Raw genomic sequence first — 18,557 nt, 5'->3', positions numbered from 1 at the left:
AAATTTTTTTTTAATTTTTTTTTTTGCCCCACAATTTTTTAGAATTTTTTTTTTTTTTTTTTTTCATCTTGAATTTCTGTACAAGTTTTATTTTCATCATTTTTTTTGTGTGTTAATGCCCAAGAACAAACATCTTCAACACGACTAGAGCTACAAGAACTACTTTTTTTTTTTTTTTTTTTTACACAATGGAAAGAAGACCGACACAGCCCCCCCCCCCCCCAAACATATACCCCCCCACACCCCTACGCGCTCATCACATTAGCGTTGCATTACTCTCATTATTGGAAGACGATTTACAATATTCACATGTGAAAATGAGCATCACACCAAAAAAAGGGGGGCGGGGGGCTTATTCAAATAAATAATTCTCCCCCCAAAAAATGACTGTGCACACTCATGCTCGTCCTTCGTCCACACAGAGGGGAAAAAAAAATGACAGTAAACGTGTCAGCGTAAATGTTGACTCGACGAGTGGGCCATAACTAGAGATGGGTATTTATGAGTAATGCTGGTGTACTAAACAGCGCCTCCTCTGGTTGCAGCCCAGTACTGCACTCCATTTTGGCTGAGATGAAAGCATGGATATTTTCTACTGTTATTATTTATTCATTTCCATAGTACGTATTACAACTTTTCAACATTTCCCACTTAGATAATAACTTTTATTCTTAAAGGGGACATATTATGCTAATTTTCCGTCCCTTTGTATTAAGCTGTGGACTCCTATAGAGCAGCTACACGCAATAACCAGCACAAAGCTTTCTAAATCTTCCAGAATCTGCAACTATTCCTGCTGTATTTCTTTGGATTTCGGTCCGTGATCCACCCACGGCCCGCTCACTCCGCTGTAATTGGCCACACCCCCAAGTGCTCACGAGGACTTCCGCATAACTGCCGAACCCAACTTTATAGGAGTTGATCTTTGTAAAATGTCGGCTTTTAACGTACAGTGGAAGTAGAGACCGGATAGTCCCAAGTTTCTCGAGAAGACAGTTCTCTCAATGGTGATTAGCTTTAGCATTTTAGCATTATGTCGGTAACATCTAATGTGGTCATTACGGGTTCTCCGTGACTTTTGCTCCACGACTTACACAAAATAAACGCATTTCTTTTGCTGGTAGGGCATCAAGAACTCAGGAACAGGATGCCCATATAAGGAATCCCGGCACTCTGTGATGTCACAGGGAGCCAATGTTCTTCTTTCAGGGCTCACTTCCAAATGCACAAACCTCATTTTCTGAAATTTTGGCATGGTTTAACACGAGAATACAACATTCTAACTACATTTATAGGTCCCCTTTAATATTTTGTCTTTATTATTATTTTTTTGTTAGAATATCAATTTTTTCTTAATATTTAAGTTTTTTTTAAACTATATTCTTATAAAATGACATCTTCCCCACCCATTTCTGCTAGTGCTACCACTCCAAAGATCATCCGTCTTGTAAACTCTCTTCTCATGACATAATGACTTTTAATATTATATTAATATTTATATTGTATTAATGTTTTTCCCCAGCCCAGTTTTCCAAAATGTTTTATTACTTAAAAAAATATTTTTCTATAATATTTCAACTCGACTTTATTTTTCCTCATAACATTACAATGTTATTCTCATAAAATTGCAATTTTAGAAAATAGCTTTTTTCTCTTAAAAATTTGGCCATACTTTTGAAAAATTTCAGCTCTCTCCCGTTTCTGCTACTATTCAAAAAATATTTTTTTTAACTATTTAATCCTTTTAAAATGATTTTTTTTTCTCGTCATATCGTGATATAATTCTGAAAATATCATGACTTTATTCCCATAAGATCCGAACTCTTTGTCACATGACTTCACTGACTCTCGGGTACTCAACAAACTCAAGATTCATAAAGACTCACAAGTATTAGCCAACAACTCAAGACCAAGAGTCGAGTTTTTTGGAATTTCACTAAATCAGGGCAATCGGAAAAGACTTTCACTTTCACTGACTCCCGGTTCTCATTCAACTGACTCTCGGGTACTCAACAACGAGTCTCGCTGTTCTCACGGGTGCTCAACAAACGCTCATTGACTGTCTTGTACCTGACCAAGACTCGAGGTTCGCTAACTCATGGATGCTCGACAAAGACTTGGGTTTCACTAACTCACGAGTACTCATCCAAGACTGGAGTTTCATTGCCTCACGGGTAAAGCATCACCGACTCACGGGTACTCAACAAAGAATCCGCTTTCACGGACTCAAGTGAGTCGGTGAAACTGTTGTAGTCTTCAGCATGAACCTGTCAAAAATTGGAGTCTTTCTCGAGTACTGCGAGTCAGTCAAACTCAAGTCTTCATTGACGTGACTCGGGTGCTCGATTCGGACCACCGGCCCACCTTCTTCAGACTCGAGGTTCAATGACTCACAGGTGCTCGACAAAAACTCGAGTTTTGAGACTCGTGTTTGTCTTGACTCACTTGACTGAAGCCACCGAGATGATGAGTCTTAATGACTCACGGGTACTCAACCAACATCTGAGTATCCCTGACTCTCAGGTACTCGATGAAGACTAAGATGTTGACTAACTCACGAGTGCTCGACTTCTACTACAGCTTGGAAATTCATGGATATTGGAGTCAAGTACTCGATGATGACTATAGAGTTTCATTGACTCGCGGGTACTTGACAAAGACTCATGTTCATGACTCCATCCATGACTCATGAGTCATGGACGCTTGACGAAGACTCCAATTTCACTCAGTCACAGTTTGACTGAGTCACGGTACTCAAAGACTTGAGTTTGACTGACTCATGGGTACTCGATAAAGACTTGAGTTTGACGGACTCATGGGTACTTGAAAAAGACTTGAGTTTGACTGACTCATGGGTACTCGATAAAGACTTGAGTTTGACTGACTCATGGGTACTCGATAAAGACTTGAGTTTGACTGACTCATGGGTACTTGATAAAGACTTGAGTTTGACTGACTCATGGGTACTCGATAAAGACTTGAGTTTGACTGAGTCACGGTACTCAAAGACTTGAGTTTGACTGACTCATGGGTACTCGATGAAGACTTGAGTTTGACTGAGTCACGGTACTCAAAGATTTGAGTTTGACTGACTCATGGGTACTCGATAAAGACTTGAGTTTGACTGACTCATGGGTACTTGAAAAAGACTTGAGTTTGACTGACTCATGGGTACTTGATAATGACTTGAGTTTGACTGACTCATGGGTACTTGATAAAGACTTGAGTTTGACTGACTCATGGGTACTCGATAAAGACTTGAATTTGACTGACTCATGGGTACTCGATAAAGACTTGAGTTTGACTGAGTCACGGTACTCAAAGACTTGAGTTTGACTGACTCATGGGTACTCGATAAAGACTTGAGTTTGACTGACTCATGGGTACTCGATGAATACTTGTACTCACAGTACTCAAAGACTTGATTTTCACAGACGCATGCTACTTGCTGAAGATTTGACTTTCAGTGACTCACAAGTACGAGACAAAAACTCGAGTATCACTGACTCACGGGTACTTGAGGAAGACTCAAGGTTCAGTGCCAGATGGATGCTCGAGGAAGACAGCTCAGCAATACGGTGATTCGAACTGAGTACCCGACTCACTTGGGCGAGCGAGTCATTTTAAAGCAACTTTAATAATCGATAACGGGAATAAAGGGTGACACCCATCCCTAGTTATGACGCAAAGAATAATCCCAACAACAACGGACGCTAGCAAAGCTGTGCTAAATTAGCGCTAATATTGCGTAATAGCCCCAAGGTTAGTTTGCATGTTGATCTTTAACAAAATAAATCATTTCTAGCAGGTGAAAATATCAAAATAGTTTTGTTCTTGTTGTTGTTATTATTACTCATCTTGTGAATATGACATGGCCGCCCCGCCCCCGCCCCCGCTACACAGGCGTGGTCTTCCTGTTGAGGGTGTTGGAGTTGCTCTCCCTGTCCCCCTTCAGCCTGTCCAGAGTCCCCATCCCTCTCTCCCGATCCACCGTGGACGAGGTGAAGGGCGGCGGACCGGAGCCCACGGAATTGGACATGGGCACGTTGGAGTTGGAAGAGTTGGAAGGGTTGTGGGATTTCAGCGAGGGGAGGGTGCCGCTCATCATCACCCCCCCTCCGCCTCCGCCGCCACCGCCGCCGTCCTTGGGGAAGCAGTTGTGGAGCTGGTAGAGGGTGGCCCGGTCCACTGTCCCGTACATGGGCGGCAGACCCCCGAGCTTGGGGTCTCGGGACAGCGTGTAGAGGGAGATGTCGCCCCCTGCCAGGGCCGTGTGGGAGCGCGAGTGCGGGTTGGGCAACGTGGACACCGAGATGGGCCCCTGGGACAGCAGCGCCGACGGGGGTAAGCCAAAGTTCTTCCCGCCGCCGCCCCCCACAGGCGAAGGGTCTCGGGAGCGGGAGGGGTCGGTGGAGCGCGAGGAGGAGCGGGAGCGGCGGCGGAAGCGGTAGCTGGGCAGGCGGAGCATGGCGTGCGTGGTGCTCTTGAAGATGTCGGTGCGCGAGCGGCAGCGCAGCTCCTTGTTCTTCTCGATGTAGATGTTGACTGCCAGCACGCCCACCATCTCCGCCATGATGAAGGACAGACCCCCGAAATAGAAGGACCACCCGTACGAGTACTGCCACTTCTTGTCCTCGTCCTTCTTTGGAGAGATGTCGCCCAGCGCCGCCGAGATGTACACGATCACGCCGATGATGTTGCTCAGACCTAAAAGACAAAAGCTAGTAAATAACAATCATGTTCCCGCTGAAATTTTGATGGGCATGCTAACAGTTAGCATGCCAACACCTACCAAGTTAGCATTAACGTGCCAAGGCAGTTCTATAGTTTCCCAACATGATGGAAATTAGCTAAAATGTTAACGTGTCAACAGTTAGCATGCTAACACTTAGCAAGATATCACTAGCAATGAGTATGATAGCACTTAGTCCCGAGGCAGTTCTATAGCGTCCCAACATGATGGAAATTTGCTAAAATGTTAACGTGTCAACAGTTAGCATGCTAACACTTAGCAAGATATCACTAGCAATGAGTATGATAGCACTTAGTCCCGAGGCAGTTCTATAGCGTCCCAACATGATGGAAATTTGCTAAAATGTTAACGTGTCAACAGTTAGCATGCTAACACTTAGCAAGATAGCACTAGCAATGAGTATGATAGCACTTAGTCCCGAGGCAGTTCTATAGCGTCCCAACATGATGGAAATTTGCTAAAATGTTAACGTGTCAACAGTTAGCATGCTAACACTTAGCGAGATAGCACTAGCAATGAGTATGATAGCACTTAGTGCCGAGGCAGTTCTATAGCGTCCCAACATGATGGAAATTTGCTAAAATGTTAACGTGTCAACAGTTAGCATGCTAACACTTAGCAAGATAGCACTAGCAATGAGTATGATAGTACTTAGTCCCGAGGCAGTTCTATAGCGTCCCAACATGATGGAAATTTGCTAAAATGTTAACGTGTCAACAGTTAGCATGCTAACACTTAGCGAGATAGCACTAGCAATGAGTATGATAGCACTTAGTCCCGAGGCAGTTCTATAGCGTCCCAACATGATGGAAATTTGCTAAAATGTTAACGTGTCAACAGTTAGCATGCTAACACTTAGCGAGATAGCACTAGCAATGAGTATGATAGCACTTAGTCCCGAGGCAGTTCTATAGCGTCCCAACATGATGGAAATTTGCTAAAATGTTAACGTGTCAACAGTTAGCATGCTAACACTTAGCGAGATAGCACTAGCAATGAGTATGATAGCACTTAGTGCCGAGGCAGTTCTACAGTGTCCATACATGATGGAAATTAGCAAAAATGTTAACATATCAACAGTTAGCATGCTAACACTTAGCGAGATAGCACTAGCAATGAGTATGATAGCACTTAGTGCCAAGACAGTTCTATAGTGTCCCTACATGATGAAAATTTGCTTAAATTTTAACATGTCAACAGTTAGCATGCTAACAGTTAGTGAGATAGCACTAGCAATGAGTATGATGGCACTAAGCGCCGAGGCATTTCTATAGTGTCCCTACATGGAAATTAGCTAAAATGTTAACATGTCAACAGTTAGCATGCTAACAGTTAGTGAGATAGCACTAGCAATGAGTATGATGGCACTAAGCGCCGAGGCATTTCTATAGTGTCCCTACATGGAAATTAGCTAAAATGTTAACATGTCAACAGTTAGCATCCTAACAGTAGCATGCAACACAAAGCTGTCAAAGATGCGTTGAATGTAAAAGAATATCGCCACGCCACCTGCAGCCACAAAGAGGATCCCGGCTCCCAGGATGATGTTGCGCTTGCTCTTGTAGAAACGGCTGGCGGCGATGCAGACGCCGCCCAGCAGCAGCAGGATGGCGCTGAGGATGGGGAAGATGTTGGAGGCCCTCACCACGCCTGCAACGTAAACAAAAAGGACGCCTTCACGCACAGCATACAATACACACAGAGTACGACATCGTACGCACTGTGCAAAGGATACCTTTACACCATTATGACAGGAAAAAAAACTTACAACTACTTTTATGTTACAATGTCACTTTTTTCTCCAAAATATTAAATATTTTTGGTGAGAAATATGAATTTTAGCCTTCAAAAATAATAATGCAACCCTTTCCCCATTGACTACAACATATAATATAAATCACAAATGTTCATAAAATATAATATATATATAAAAAAAAAAAAATAAAATATAATATAATATAATGAATAAGTTATTAATTCAAATATTATTTAATTTATAAATATTTAATTTATATAATTTTAATTATTATTATTATTATATCTTTATATATTATATTATTATTATTAAATATTACTATTATAAATATTATTTAATTTATTTATTATTAATTATATTTTTTAATACAATATTGAAATAAATTATTTCCGCTAAAAGTCTTATTAAAATAATTATTCTCTCTCAAAAAATGACTTATTGTGAAAAATTTGAATATATTATTATTAATAAAAGCATACATCAACACTAATATTAAATAATAATAAATAAAAATATTTTTATAATTAATTCTTTTTATTAAACATTTTCTCTTTTTTTAATATTTATTAAAAAAAATAATTTTTAAAAAAATATTTTTCTCTTGAAATATATGATGTATAACATATATGATGTTCCAAGCCCCAATAATGGTGTTCTTCTTTATTAATATTTTCATACATTCACTCATTTGCACTTCACATACGAAACCCTGCTTCCTCTCTTCCTTTGTGCCGGATGGAGAGTTCAGTGGAGTTGTATGGTAATGTAATGTCATGTAATATAATGTAATGTAATGGCGCACGCACACACACACACACACACACACACACACACACACACACACACACACACACACCCAGATGAAAGACAAGTAGGCCACATGAGAGAAAATGCCAGCTAAATGCCAACAAGATGCCAACCAGTGCAACCAGTGTGTATCACAAACATTTCCCTGCAGGGCGGCCATGGCTCCCCCATGACTTTTTACCGCACATCGCCACGCGTGGCTTCCAACGCTCGTCCTTCCTGACTTACGTAGGACGTACTCCGCCCCGTCGTGGTCAAAGTCGGCGTCCTCTGGGAAGTGGTTGATCTGTGAACACACTCCTCGCTTTACACCTGGGACAAGAGAGAAAGCCGTGAGCGTCCAAACCCTCCATAGAGGAACCAGCACGGTGCTGCTGGTATAGGTACTCTATAGGTAGGTCAGTAGGTGTTAATACATACATACGTACAAATACAGTAGTACAGGTGTTAATACATACATAGTGTACATACAGGTCTCAGATGAGGACACACACACACGCACGATGTTGCTGACGCACGGATGCATGGATGATGAGAAAGATGGAGTGGTGGAATGGAGACACACAGACGGAGGGACAGATGGACACACGTGGGACCACTCGCTCTCTCTCAAGGTTGCTCTGTGAAGAAGCAGACGGACATGCACGCGCACGTGCGCAGCATCAGTCAAAGTCTTATGTACATCATTGCTGCAAATACATCACTTCTTTCTGCTGGGATGACTTCCATTGGTTAACGATACATTTGTCATTACATCTTATAGAAGATAGAAGATAGACTTTTTTCTGCATGAGGGCTAACCAATTTATCCCACAAAATTTCATCATTTATTTTCTCAAAAATAATTTTCAGAAAAACAAAAATGTTTTTGAGGGGACGGGATCATATATTTTTGCCCAAAAAATCAAAATTTCAAAGGAAAAAAAAAATAATCTTGCTGGAATTAAGTCATATTTGTTGCACAATTTATTTTGTCATTTTTTTTTTAGCTTTTAGTATTTTTTTTGGAAGGATTTCAGCAAATTTTGAGGAAAATATTTATATTTTTGACTCCAAAAAAGGACTCCTACAAGAATGTTTTTTTTTGTTTTTTTTAAGTCAAAAATTTACTAGTAAAAATTAGTAAAAAAAAAAAAAAAGTAAAAAAAAAGTATTAAAAATACAATTTTAAGGAAAATTGTTTTGGGAGAAAGATTTCTGCCATTTTTGATTCAAACACTTCTGAGGACCCCCAACCCCCACAGGACACAATTTCAATTTCAAAGAAAAAAAAATGTAATCTTCCGGGAATTAAGTCACATTTGTTGCACAATTTATTTTGTAATTTTTTTTAGCTTTTAGTATTTTTTTGGGGAAGGATTTCAGCAAATTTTAAGGAAAATATTTATATTTTTGACCCCCAAAAAAGTACTCCTTCAAGAATACAGTCATGTTTTTTTTGTTTTTTAAGTCAAAACTTTTGTAGTAAAAATTAGTATAAAAAAAGTAAAAAAAAAAGTAGTAAAAATGTTGTAATTTTTTTAAAAATACATTTTTAAGGAAAAATTGTTTAGCCCTAACCCATACTCACATTTGTTGGACAATTTATTTTGTATTTTTTTTAGCTTTTAGTATTTTTTTTTTGGAAGGATTTCAGCAAATTTTGAGGAAAATATTTATATTTTTGACCCCAAAGAGTACTCCTACAAGAATAAAGTCATGTTTTTTTAAGTCAAAAATTTAGTAGTAAAAATTTGTAAAAAAAAAAAGAAAAAAAAGTTGTAAAAATGTAGTTATTTTTTTTAAATACATTTTTTGGAAGGATTTCAGCAAATTTTGACGACAATATTTATATTTTTGACCCCAAAGAGTACTCCTACAAGAATGAAGTCATGTTTTTTTAAGTCAAAAATTTAGTAGTAAAAATTTGTAAAAAAAAAAAGAAAAAAAAGTTGTAAAAATTTAGTTATTTTTTTAAAATACATTTTTTGGAAGGATTTCAGCAAATTTTGAGGACAATATTTATATTTTTGACCCCAAAGAGTACTCCTACAAGAATGAAGTCATGTTTTTTTAAGTCAAAAATTTAGTAGTAAAATTTTGTAAAAAAAAAAAGAAAAAAAAGTTGTAAAAATTTAGTTATTTTTTTAAAATACATTTTTTGGAAGGATTTCAGCAAATTTTGAGGACAATATTTATATTTTTGACCCCAAAGAGTACTACAAGAATGAAGTCATGTTTTTTTAAGTAAAAAATTTAGTAGTAAAAATTTGTAAAAAAAAAAAAGAAAAAAAAGTTGTAAAAATTTAGTTTTTTTTTTAATACATTTTTTGGAAGGATTTCAGCAAATTTTGAGGAAAATATTTATATTTTTGACTCCAAAGAGTACTCCTACAAGAATAAAATCATGTTTTTTTTAAGTCAAAAATTTAGTAGTAAAAATTTGTAAAAAAAAAAGAAAAAAAAGTTTAGTTATTTTTTTAAAATACATTTTTTTTGGAAGGATTTCAGCAAATTTTGAGGACAATATTTATATTTTTGACCCCCAAAAAGTACCCCTACAAGAAAAAGTTTTTTCAAAAAAAGTCAAAAATGTATGTAGTAAAAATGTTGTCATTTTTTAAAAATACATTTTTAAGGAAAAATTGTTTAGCCCTAACCCATACAAAAATGGTTTTGCACAAAAAAAACAAAAAGTATGATTTAGTCTTATGAAAATAACATTGCAATGTTTTTCCCCCGAGAAAATAAGTTCCAGAAAAAACAAAAGAACCCTCATACTTTGGACCAAAAAAAAGTAAAATAAACTATAATCAGAATAAAGTCACATTTTTGACAACAATATGAATTTTGTTATTTAAAAAAAAAAATATTTTTTTTTGGAATTGGAGCGTATTCATGACTTGTTGGCAAGTTAAGGTGAATGACATATGTCAGACTGCAGAAAACTGAAACAAATCTATGTGAAAATGTCCGATGCCATGTCGTTCTAGGGCTAAACTTAAAGCGTGTTATTGTACGAATGTTTCAAAGGCAACAGCGCAGCTGCACCGGATGGATGCATGCATGCATGCCTGCTTAGTGAGCATGTCTCTTGGCTGAATGGAGGATGCTTGACCTGGAAGCCGTGCCAAGACACTGTCAGCTGAGCAAAGCGGCCAGCAAGAGGGAGGAGGGAGAGGAGGAAATGGAACGTTAGACGAGTGACGGGAGAAGCGGAAGGGAAGGAAGGACGCTCCGAGTGCTTGATCTTTATCTGTGATTGGCTGCTTGGGCTTGGCGAGGAAGGGGAATGATGATGTGGTGTTTTCATTGCCTTTCAGCTTTGGAAAGTCACTTCCTCTGCCTCGGATTGGGCTGCCGGCCAAACGTGCTAGCTGGCTAGCTAGGTAGCTACCCCGGTCAGCCGAACGTATGGAACCTCTTTGGATGAATTTCAATAAAGGTGCAAGCAGAATTCACCAAGCGGGAAGGTGACGTGTCTACTATATTAGGTAAGTGTAAAGATTACTATAGGGGTGCTATTACATGTCTAGAGGTCTCTAATCATGTTAAAAACTGCTTAGAAGGTGGTAAACAGGTTTTGTATGTCTTATTGCCGCTTATTATGTGTACTATATTGGGTAATAGTAGTGTAAAGGTCACTATAGGGGTGTTATTTCATATAAAGAGGGCTCTAATCATGTTAAAAACTGTGCTTAGAAGGTGGTAAACAGGTTTTGTATGTCTTATTTCCGCGTATTATGTGTACTATATTGGGTAATAGTAGTGTAAAGGTCACTATAGGGGTGTTATTTCATGTCTAGAGGGCTCTAATCATGTTAAAAACTGTGCTTAGAAGGTGGTAAACAGGTTTTACCGCTTATTTCCGCTTATTATGTGTACTATATTGGGTAATAGTAGTGTAAAGGTCACTATAGGGGTGTTATTTCATATAAAGAGGGCTCTAATCATGTTAAAAACTGTGCTTAGAAGGTGGTAAACAGGTTTTGTATGTCTTATTTCCGCGTATTATGTGTACTATATTGGGTAATAGTAGTGTAAAGGTCACTATAGGGGTGTTATTTCATGTCTAGAGAGCTCGTATCATGTTAAAAACTGCTTAGAAGGTGGTAAACAGGTTTTGTATGTCTTATTTCCGCTTATTATGTGTACTATATTTGGTAATAGTAGTGTAAAGGTGACTATAGGGGTGTTATTTCATGTCTAGAGAGCTCTAATCATGTTAAAAACTGTGCTTAGAAGGTGGTAAACAGGTTTTGTATGTCTTATTGCCGCTTATTATGTGTACTATATTGGGTGGTAGTAGTTTAAAGGTCGCTATAGGGGTGTTATTTCATGTCTAGAGGGCTCCAATCATGTTAAAAACTGTGCTTAGAAGGTGGTAAACAGGTTTTACCGCTTATTTCCGCTTATTATGTGTACTATATTGGGTAATAGTAGTGTAAAGGTCACTATAGGGGTGTTATTTCATATAAAGAGGGCTCTAATCATGTTAAAAACTGTGCTTAGAAGGTGGTAAACAGGTTTTGTATGTCTTATTTCCGCGTATTATGTGTACTATATTGGGTAATAGTAGTGTAAAGGTCACTATAGGGGTGTTATTTCATGTCTAGAGAGCTCGTATCATGTTAAAAACTGCTTAGAAGGTGGTAAACAGGTTTTGTATGTCTTATTTCCGCTTATTATGTGTACTATATTTGGTAATAGTAGTGTAAAGGTGACTATAGGGGTGTTATTTCATGTCTAGAGAGCTCTAATCATGTTAAAAACTGTGCTTAGAAGGTGGTAAACAGGTTTTATATGTCTTATTTCCGCTTATTATGTGTACTATATTGGGTAATAGTAGTGTAAAGGTCACTATAGGGGTGTTATTTCATATTAAGAGGGCTCTAATCATGTTGAAAACTGTGCTTAGAAGGTGGTAAACAGGTTTTGTATGTCTTATTTCCGCTTATTATGTGTACTATATTTGGTAATAGTAGTGTAAAGGTGACTATAGGGGTGTTATTTCATGTCTAGAGAGCTCTAATCATGTTAAAAACTGTGCTTAGAAGGTGGTAAACAGGTTTTATATGTCTTATTTCCGCTTATTATGTGTACTATATTGGGTAATAGTAGTGTAAAGGTCACTATAGGGGTGTTATTTCATATTAAGAGGGCTCTAATCATGTTGAAAACTGTGCTTAGAAGGTGGTAAACAGGTTTTGTATGTCTTATTTCCGCTTATTATGTGTACTATATTTGGTAATAGTAGTGTAAAGGTCATTATAGGGGTGTTATTTCATGTCTAGAGAGCTCTAATCATGTTAAATAAACGTGCTTAGAAGGTGGTAAACAGGTTTTATATGTCTTATTTCCGCTTATTATGTGTACTATATTTGGTAATAGTAGTGTAAAGGTGACTATAGGGGTGTTATTTCATGTCTAGAGAGCTCTAATCATGTTAAATAAACGTGCTTAGAAGGTGGTAAATGGGTTTTCTATGTCTTATAGTCTTAATTTCTCTTATTATGACTACTATATTGGGTAATAGGAGTGTAAAATCCACCATGTGACCTAAAAATCCCTTTTAGATAGAAAATAAAATATAAAAAAAATAACAATTATGATTAAAAAATCTCTGTCTATCTCGTCTAACTAGCTCTGGATGTTAAATGTGACTAACCAATCTCGCTCTCTCTCTCACACACACATACAGATCTTCAGCCTACCTTCAAGGCAGCATATCCTCCAGAGTCCAGAGTGGGTGAGAGCCCCCGGGTCCTTCTTGTCCTTGTTATGGGGGTCGTCCTGGGTGACGTTGGCCGTGCTGTTGCAGATGAGGGCGCGGGAGTACAGCCAGTAGTCCGTCCCTATGGCCACCGTCATCAGGCCGAAGGCGGCGAACGCCCCCACGGTGGTGAGGAGGATCTGGATCCCCTTCTCACACACCATGCCTTCAACAGCAAACACCACACCATCAGGAAGGACGCTGGCAGCGGCTGACACACACGCTTTCTAAAAATACCGCGTCACTAAAAAAACTACAGCAGCAATATTGGAAAAATCGGCAGCCATTTTACCAGAATGAAGTCAAAATATTCACAGAAAAAAATTCATGTAATGAGATAAAGTCGTCATGTTAGGAGAATATGTTATATAATTCATTTGGCCGTGCTGGAGCCTATCCCAGCTGTTTTCGGGCCAGAGGCGGGGTACACCCTGGACACTCACATTCATACCTATGGACAATTTGGAGTGGCTAATTAACCTAGCATGTTTTTGGAATGTGGGAGGAAACCGGAGTACCCGGAGAAAACCCACGCATGCACAAGGAGAACAACATCACCAACAACACAAGTGAAAAAAACAGCTGCTATTTTACAATAATAAAGTAATAATATTATGGGAATAAAGTAATAATATTATGGGAATAAAGTAATGATATTATGGGAATAAAGTAATACTATTATAGGAATTAAGTCATTATATTATGGGAATAAAGTCATTATATTATGGGAATAAAGTAATGATATTATGGGAATAAAGTCATTATATTATGGGAATAAAGTAATGATATTATGGGAATAAAGTAATAATATTATGAGAATAAAGTAATAATATTATAGGAATTAAGTCATTATATTATGGGAATAAAGTCATTATATTATGGGAATAAAGTAATGATATTATGGGAATAAAGTCATTATATTATGGGAATAAAGTAATGATATTATGGGAATAAAGTAATGATATTATGGGAATAAAGTCATTATATTATGGGAATAAAGTAATGATATTATGGGAATAAAGTAATAATATTATGAGAATAAAGTAATAATATTATAGGAATTAAGTCATTATATTATGGGAATAAAGTCATTATATTATGGGAATAAAGTAATGATATTATGGGAATAAAGTCATTATATTATGGGAATAAAGTAATGATATTATGGGAATAAAGTAATAATATTATGAGAATAAAGTAATAATATTATAGGAATTAAGTCATTATATTATGGGAATAAAGTCATTATATTATGGAATAAAGTAATGATATTATGGGAATAAAGTAATGATATTATGGGAATAAAGTAATGATATTATGGGAATAAAGTCATTATATTATGGAATAAAGTAATGATATTATGGGAATAAAGTAATGGTATTATGGAATAAAGTAATGCTATTATGGGAATAAAGAATGATATTATGGGAATAAAGTAATGATATTATGGGAATAAAGTCATGATATTATGGGAATAAAGTCATGAGATAATGGGAATAAAGTCATGATATTATGGGAATAATGTAATGCTATTATGGGAATAAAGTAATGATATTATGGGAATAAAGTTATTATATTATGGGAATAAAGTCATGATATTATGGGAATAAAGTCATGATATTATGGGAATAAAGTCATGATATTATGGGAATAATGTATGATATTATGGGAATAAAGTAATGATATCATGGGAATAAAGTTATTATATTATGGGAATAAAGTCATTATATTATGGGAATAAAGTAATGATATTATGGGAATAAAGTCATGATATAATGGGAATAAAGTCATGATATTATGGGAATAATGTAATGCTATTATGGGAATAAAGTAATGATATTATGGGAATAAAGTCATGATATTATGGGAATAAAGTCATGATATTATGGGAATAATGTATGATATTATGGGAATAAAGTAATGATATTATGGGAATAAAGTCATGATATTATGGGAATAAAGTTATTATATTATGGGAATAAAGTCATTATATTATGGGAATAATGTAATGATATTATGGGAATAAAGTAATGATATTATGGGAATAAAGTTATTATATTATGGTAATAAAGCAATGATATTATGGGAGTAAAGTAATGATATGGGAATAAAGTAATGATATGATGGGAATAAAGTCATTATATTATGGGAATAAAGTCATAATACAGTTGGAAAATTAGGTTGGGGTAAAAGTGATATTATAAGAATAAAAAGCAAATATTAAAAGAAGAAAATTGACCAAGATGTTTTAAAAAAGTATTTGAAAAAAAACCAGCACCAATGTGAAATACAGGAAATAGTGAAGTTGATTGTAATTGTACGAGAATAAAGTCATGAATTTTCAATATGAGGAAAAATTATGTCATTTTAGAAGCATAGAAAAATAACTTATTTTTGTATAAAGTCATAAAATTTCAGAAAAACAAAAAAAAATCCCCAAATAAAATTTGTAATATTCTGAAAATGAACAAATGAGTAAAAAAAAGATGAAAGAATGAAGCTGATATGAATATTCAGTTTTTCCAGCTACTGTATATGACAAAGCTGAGATGAAACATCTTAGCATATCCGCTGTCATCCTTCGCCAGGTGGCCCTGGCTGGAGGGAAGACGTGCGGCCGTGAAGGTGAGAAGACGAGGGCAGGAGGAGGAGGAGGAGGAGGAGGAAGGTGCAGGAGTGGCATTATTTAACCATGCGTCCTTGGAGGAAAGTCTGCTGACTTTGCTTAACAAGCCAATAGCGATCACAGGGCCCCCGTCTCCATATTCATGACCGTGACACCCCCTCTACCTTTACAACTTGGAGGGCAGGACGGGAGACGCATGCGGCAACTTTTTTACTCGTTAGAATAAAAAAAAAAAAAAAAAAGCAGTAGCAGGCCACAAATGGCTCCCTGGCTGAATTTTGCACAATACGTGACTATAGGGGTGTTATTTCATGGCCAGAGGGCTCTACTAATGTTAACAAGTGTAATTTAGAAGGTGGTAAACAGGTTTTCTATGACTTATACGTCTTATTCTCTAATTTTATGTCCACTATATTGAGTAATAGGGGTGTAAAGGTGAATATGTGGGTGCTATTTCATGTCTAGAGGGCTCTAATAAAGATGCAAACTCTATTTAGGAGGTCATAAGTAGGTTATCTATGTCTTATTTTCTTTTAATACGTCTACTTTATTGGTAATAGGAGTGTAAAGGTGACTATAGGGATGCTATTTCATGTCTCGCGGGCTCTAATAATGTTAAAAAGCATGTTTAGAAGGTGGAAAAGAGTTGTTTTTGGGTCGAATATGTCTTATTTTCTCTTATGTCCACTATACTGGGTAATAGGAGTATAAAGGTGACTATAGGGGTGTTATTTCACATCTAAAGAGCTCTAATAATGTTAAAAGTGTATTTAAACTGGTCATAAACAGGTTTTGTATGTCTTATTTTAATTTATTATGTGTACCATATTGGATAATATAAGTGTAAAGGTGACTATAGGGGTGTTATTTCACATCTAGAGGGCTCTAATAATGTTAAGGGTGTATTTAGACGGTCATAAACAGGTTTTCTATGTCTTATTTTAATTGATTTTGTGTACTATGCTGGATAATGGAAGAGTAAAGGTGACTATAGGGGTGCTATTTCACATCTTGAGTGCTCTAGTAATGTTAAAAGTGTATTTAGAAGGTCATAAACAGGTTTTCCATGTCTTATTTTAATTTATTATGTGTACCATACCGGATATTAGAAGTGTAAAGGTGACTATAGGGGTGTTATTTCACATTTAGAGGGCTCTAGTAATGTTAAAAGTGTGTTTAGAAGGTCATAAACAGGTTTTATACGTCTTATTTTCGATTATTATGTGTACGATACTGGATAATACAAGTGTAAAGGTGACTATAGGGGTGTTATTTCACATTTAGAGGGCTCTAATAATGTTAAAAGTGTATTTAGAAGGTCATAAACAGGTTTTGTATGTCTTATTTTCATTTATTATGTGTACCATACTGGATAATAGAAGTGTAAAGGTGACTATAGGGGTGTTATTTCACATTTAGAGGGCTCTAATAATGTTAAAAGTGTGTTTAGAAGGTCATAAACAGGTTTTATACGTCTTATTTTCGATTATTATGTGTACGATACTGGATAATAGAAGTGTAAAGGTGACTATAGGGGTGTTATTTCACATTTAGAGGGCTCTAGTAATGTTAAAAGTGTGTTTGGAAGGTCATAAACAGGTTTTATACGTCTTATTTTTGATTATTATGTGTACGATACTGGATAATAGAAGTGTAAAGGTGACTATAGGGGTGTTATTTCATATCCAGAGTGCTCTAATAATGTTAAGGGTGTATTTAGAAGGTCATAAACAGGTTTTCTATGTCTTATTTTAATTTATTATGTGTACTATGCTGGATAATGGAAGAGTAAAGGTGACTATAGGGGTGTTATTTCACATTTAGAGGGCTCTAGTAATGTTAAAAGTGTGTTTAGAAGGTCATAAACAGGTTTTATAAGTCTTATTTTTGATTATTATATGTACGATACTGGATAATAGAAGTGTAAAGGTGACTATAGGGGTGTTATTTCACATTTAGAGGGCTCTAATAATGTTAAAAGTGTATTTAGAAGGTCATAAACAGATTTTCTACATCTTATTTTTGATTATTATGTGTACGATACTGGATAATAGAAGTGTAAAGGTGACTATAAGGGTGTTATTTCATATCCAGAGTGCTCTAATATTGTTAAGAGTGTATTTAGAAGGTCATAAACAGGTTTTCCATGTCTTATTTTCATTTATTATGTGTACTATACTGGATAATGGAAGTGTAAAGGTGACTATAGGGGTGTTATTTCACATTTAGAGGGCTCTAATAGTGTTAAAAGTGAGGACTTACCTGACGGCGAGTTTCTATCCTTCGACTCAATTTTGAAATCTTTCCTTTCGTCGTCAGTGAAGAACGTGCTGCCCGTCCAATCCGGACAGCATCCATCGACTGTTCTCAGCCGCTCCCCCCCTCGCTCTCTCCTCGTAACGCTCCCTCGCTCGTCCTCTCTTTCCTCGCTGTCCTTCTCACTGGAGTAGCCGGTGCCAGCGGAGGTTGGGTCTTGGACGTCGGTTCCCGCTTTCTTTCCTTTCGCTCTGCTCCTCCGCTAGCAGGAAGCCGGCACCAAAGGGCCCATCATCATCATCATCATCATCATCACTGCTCAGCTGCTACACACACGGAACATAAAAGGAGAGCCAATCAGAACACACACCCTCTCCATCCGTCATGTACCGTACCACATGTTAGCTTATTGCTTCCTCATTAGACAACATTGGGTCAGGGAGGTGCAAAGTCCAGCCCGGGGGCCATTTGTGGCCGGCTGCTGTTGTTATGTTGGCCCACGGGCACATTCTAAGAATATCATGAAATAAAAAAAAAAAATCAAGAAATATACAAGACAGAGCAAACGTTGCGTTGGGAAAAAGTTTGGACACCCCTGCATGAGCGA

At 36.8% G+C, this 18,557-nt stretch overlaps 1 protein-coding gene across 2 annotated transcripts in view; it reads right to left on the bottom strand.

Moving 5' to 3' along the window:
* cacng8b (calcium channel, voltage-dependent, gamma subunit 8b) overlaps nucleotides 1-18,557 on the bottom strand; it is a 35,162-nt gene continuing 16,605 nt past the window's right edge. The window contains exons 2-6 of one of the 2 annotated variants that reach the window (XM_058056941.1): nucleotides 17,957-18,276; nucleotides 13,010-13,234; nucleotides 7,545-7,628; nucleotides 6,263-6,403; nucleotides 1-4,707 (exon numbers count right to left, since the gene is read on the bottom strand). In XM_058056941.1, coding sequence (XP_057912924.1) covers nucleotides 3,896-4,707; nucleotides 6,263-6,403; nucleotides 7,545-7,628; nucleotides 13,010-13,232 — 1,260 coding nt within the window. In that variant the 5' untranslated portion in view covers nucleotides 13,233-13,234; nucleotides 17,957-18,276 and the 3' untranslated portion in view covers nucleotides 1-3,895. Of the gene's footprint in view, nucleotides 4,708-6,262; nucleotides 6,404-7,544; nucleotides 7,629-7,787; nucleotides 7,937-13,009; nucleotides 13,235-17,956; nucleotides 18,277-18,557 lie in introns of those variants that run through there. The other variant, XM_058056942.1, reaches the window with a different exon arrangement.

The sequence above is a fragment of the Doryrhamphus excisus genome, chromosome 19, assembly GCF_030265055.1.
Source record: "Doryrhamphus excisus isolate RoL2022-K1 chromosome 19, RoL_Dexc_1.0, whole genome shotgun sequence".
NCBI classification, from domain to species: domain Eukaryota; kingdom Metazoa; phylum Chordata; class Actinopteri; order Syngnathiformes; family Syngnathidae; genus Doryrhamphus; species Doryrhamphus excisus.
The sequence above is the reverse complement of the archived record's forward strand: the minus strand, read 5'-3'. Positions and strand labels throughout refer to the sequence as shown.